The sequence below is a fragment of the Alnus glutinosa genome, chromosome 11 (assembly GCF_958979055.1).
Source record: "Alnus glutinosa chromosome 11, dhAlnGlut1.1, whole genome shotgun sequence".
Taxonomy (NCBI): Eukaryota; Viridiplantae; Streptophyta; class Magnoliopsida; order Fagales; family Betulaceae; genus Alnus; species Alnus glutinosa.
In genome coordinates, this window is record NC_084896.1 from 8,946,673 (window position 1) to 8,950,207 (window position 3,535).

At 37.1% G+C, this 3,535-nt stretch overlaps 1 protein-coding gene across 1 annotated transcript; it reads right to left on the reverse strand.

The window, feature by feature from the left end:
• Positions 1 to 456: 456 nt before the first annotated feature.
• LOC133882116 (monolignol oxidoreductase AtBBE-like 15) lies at positions 457 to 2,255 on the reverse strand. Its single transcript, XM_062321219.1, has one exon. The coding sequence runs from the start codon at positions 2,230 to 2,232 to the stop codon at positions 634 to 636; it is 1,599 nt and encodes a 532-aa protein (XP_062177203.1). The 5' UTR covers positions 2,233 to 2,255; the 3' UTR covers positions 457 to 633.
• Positions 2,256 to 3,535: the final 1,280 nt, after the last annotated feature.

Genomic DNA, 3,535 nt, shown 5'->3' on the forward strand with positions numbered 1-3,535 from the left:
TGAAAATATTTTTTTGGCTGATATTGCTAGTTGCTTGAAAATTGAAAGAAAGAAACCTTTTTAATTCGGATGAACAGCAAAAACAAATATATTATTTGGTGTCTAATTCCCTTAGATTTAGTGAAAAAACTTTAATAGAGGGTTTGATTTGTCACAAATTTAATGTTCTAGAGATAAATTTTTAAAATTGAAATTTTGACACCTATATCAAAGTACAAGGATGAGTGATTCATGGTTATTTTCCCTAGGGAACTAAAAGCCCACTTCGATTAAAAAATAAATAAAACCTTATGGTGTGGGAAGTGCTCTTACATGTGAGTTTCTTTAAGCTATTAAAAAAGTATTATTGAAAAAATATATATTTTTCACATGTTAAAAAAAGATGCCGCCTTTAAAGTTCGATTTTCACTTTGTACGAAATTTTTTTGTTCTGATTGGTTTTATTGCTACAAAGTATCATTAATTCAACAAAAGTTTAGACTAATAAAACATTACAAACTTTGTCATTTATGTCTTCCAACAAAGAAGAGAGAGAGAGAGAGAGAGAGAAACACAAAAAAAAACAAAAAAACAAAAACAAAAAAGAGAGAGAGAGAGAGAGAGAAACAGAGAGGTGCGTTGTAATGAAGACTGTCACTTCACGTGTGGAAGAGGTGGGATGCTCTGTTCATGCCTGAAGAAGTTATCTGGATCAACTTCAGTCTTCACTCTCACCAGTCTGTCGAAGTTATTCTTGAAGTACTTGCTGCCCCAAACACTTGCATTTACGGAGCTGGCGTTTTTGTTCTTGTTCCTCCCCAGATCAAGATCCCTGTAATTCACGTACGCTTCCCTCGGACGCCCCGAAACATAAGGACACATGTAACGGTAAAGCCTCCTGATCCAGTTCATATGCAGCTCTGCATTCTCCTTCTGATCTTCCCACAAGCTTAGCCACTGGATTTGGAACAACGTTCCGTTTCTGTGAGGAAATGGAATCGCAGACTCTGGAATCCTGCTCATCATTCCCCCGTACGGAGTCCATATCGTCAACGGGCTGTTTTCTTTCAGTAGCCTTTTCCAGAGCCCCTCCAGCGCTGTCTCCGGTATCGGCTGTCTGACAAAGTCCGATTTTGCTTTGAAATAGTTCTTGAACAGGGATTTCCCTTGGAGAAGAATTTCAGGAGCTGTTCCACTCGGGTATCCGGCAATGTAAAGAACGGAGTTAATCCAGCTAGTTTCCGTACAATCTTTTTGCGTCAAACCCAATTCCGGGAAGCTTTTTTGCATAACTTGGAGGAGACTGTCAGCACCGCCAAGAAACAGAGCATTATAAGAAGTTGTTACTGTTCTTCCACCTTTAACACCAGAGTTTGCCGGTTGAATGATGACTCTGATAAAAAGATTCTCATCAAGATTAGCGGTAACTTGTTGCCATTTGTAGAGGATCTTTGTTGCGCTTTCGGTCAAATTCTTAGTGACGGTGAAAACTGTCACGGTTGGGGGAACAGGAACCAGCTTTATCTTCCACCAAAGGATGATTCCAAAACTTGCTCCTCCCCCACCTCTAATAGCCCAAAAATGATCTTCTCCCATGGCTTTCCGGTTAAGAATCCTGCCATTAGCATCAACAATCCGAGCATCGACGACATTGTCAGCACCAAGGCCATATTTTCTCATCAAGGAACCGTACGCGCCTCCGGTAATGTGCCCGCCAACGCCTAAGCTGCTGCAGAGACCGGCCGGGAAGCCATGGATTTGGCTTTTCTCAGAAATTCTATAGTAAACTTCACCAATAGTGGCACCAGCTTGAATCCACGCGCTACCATCTTTTATATCAACGTTGACGGATCTAAGCTTTGCCAGGTCGACAATGAAGAAAGGCGACTCGATTTCTGATACATAAGACAGGCCCTCGTAGTCGTGGCCGCCGCTGCGGACTCTGAGATGTATTCCGAGCTTCTTGGAACAAATTACCGCCGCTTGAACTTCGGATTCACGCGCCGGCAGGAAGATGAACGCAGGCTTTGGCGCTGAAGGGAGCAAGTACCGGAGGTTTTGAGCAGTGGATTCAAGGGCTGTTGTAAACGAAGTATTGTCTGGGGTGAAAAAAGCCGTGGCGAATGGAATTGGCATCTTAGAGTTAAGAGAGAGGCATTGGGTGAATTGTTCTTGGATTGAAGCTGAAGCTGCCATGGAAGCTGACAGCAGGAAGAGAAATACTGGAAAGAAGAAAGGGCTTAGAGACACCATTGTTTTTGTGCTGAAGAATAATAGCGACTGAGCACTCTTATTTATGGGTAGTTCAAAAATTCTAGAAACCTAAAATATTTTCTGTTCAATTTGAGTTACATATAGGGTCATATTTTGTGTTGTGATTTAAACAAAAACAATTTAAAATAAGATTTCATCCTAATTGGGTCGGAGTTCCTTCTGCCCAATTTATAAAAATGCCACCTATTCCTTTAAAGTTGTGAAACATTATGTTTTTTTTTAGGAAAAAGTACACATGCTCCCTTAACTGGAACGTAAATTAAATGGAGAACATCCTGTTTGTTATAAAATAATGGGCAAAATTGTCATTTTCAATTTTTTGGACAATTTTACCCTTATTTTATAACTAATTGGATGCTCTCCATTTCATTTATAATGGAAATGATCTTATTGAAACTTTTTTATGGTTATTTTTGTCTTTTTGTTGACTTTAAGAAATATTGACATTTTTTTAGGAGTAATACTACATATCATCTTTTTATCCTCCTTTTGTCCTCCCAAAATTGATGTGGCTCTTAAAATCACCATTGGATCAAAATTCAATAATGATCTATCATAAATTCAATGGTGATTTAAAGAGCCACATCAATTTCGGGGGGACAAAAGGAGGACAAATGGATGATATGTAGCATTACTCTTTTTTTAGTAGTTTAGAGGATACATTAACACAATTAGTAATTTGGAGAGCGCATTAACAATAAAGTGGTAGTTTGAGGGGTATGTGTACTTTTCTTTCTTTTTTTTAATTGCAATGATAAAGTTGGAATAGTAAACTCATTTTTAATAAAATTTCTTACAATTTTGTTATTCTAATTCTATGTAACTCATGTACAACTCTAATAATTTTTTTTTTTTTTAAAAAAAAAAATCAACTATTAAATATGTAAAACCCATATGTAAGAAAACAGATCTAATAGTTAGTTTAAAAAAAAAAAAAAAAAAAAAAAAAAAAAAAAAAAAAAAAAAAAAAGTTATTGTAGTTGTACAAGAGTAGTATAGAAGTTGTAAATATATCATTTCTCTTAAAAAAAAAGTATGTGCTTCTAATTTATAAAAGGAAAGTGATATTTGTACACGCACACCTTGTACACACATCGTACACACACTCACAATGGGTGTGTAACTCATTTGGGATGAGTCTTACATGCATGGATCACACGAGTAATGTTTCTTACACACTTTGTGCACAAAGTGTCACATAAGACTCTGTGTACAAAGTGTGTAAAATGTGTGCAATAAACATTACTCTGGGTCTCACATGAAAATGTTTTGAGGGCATACA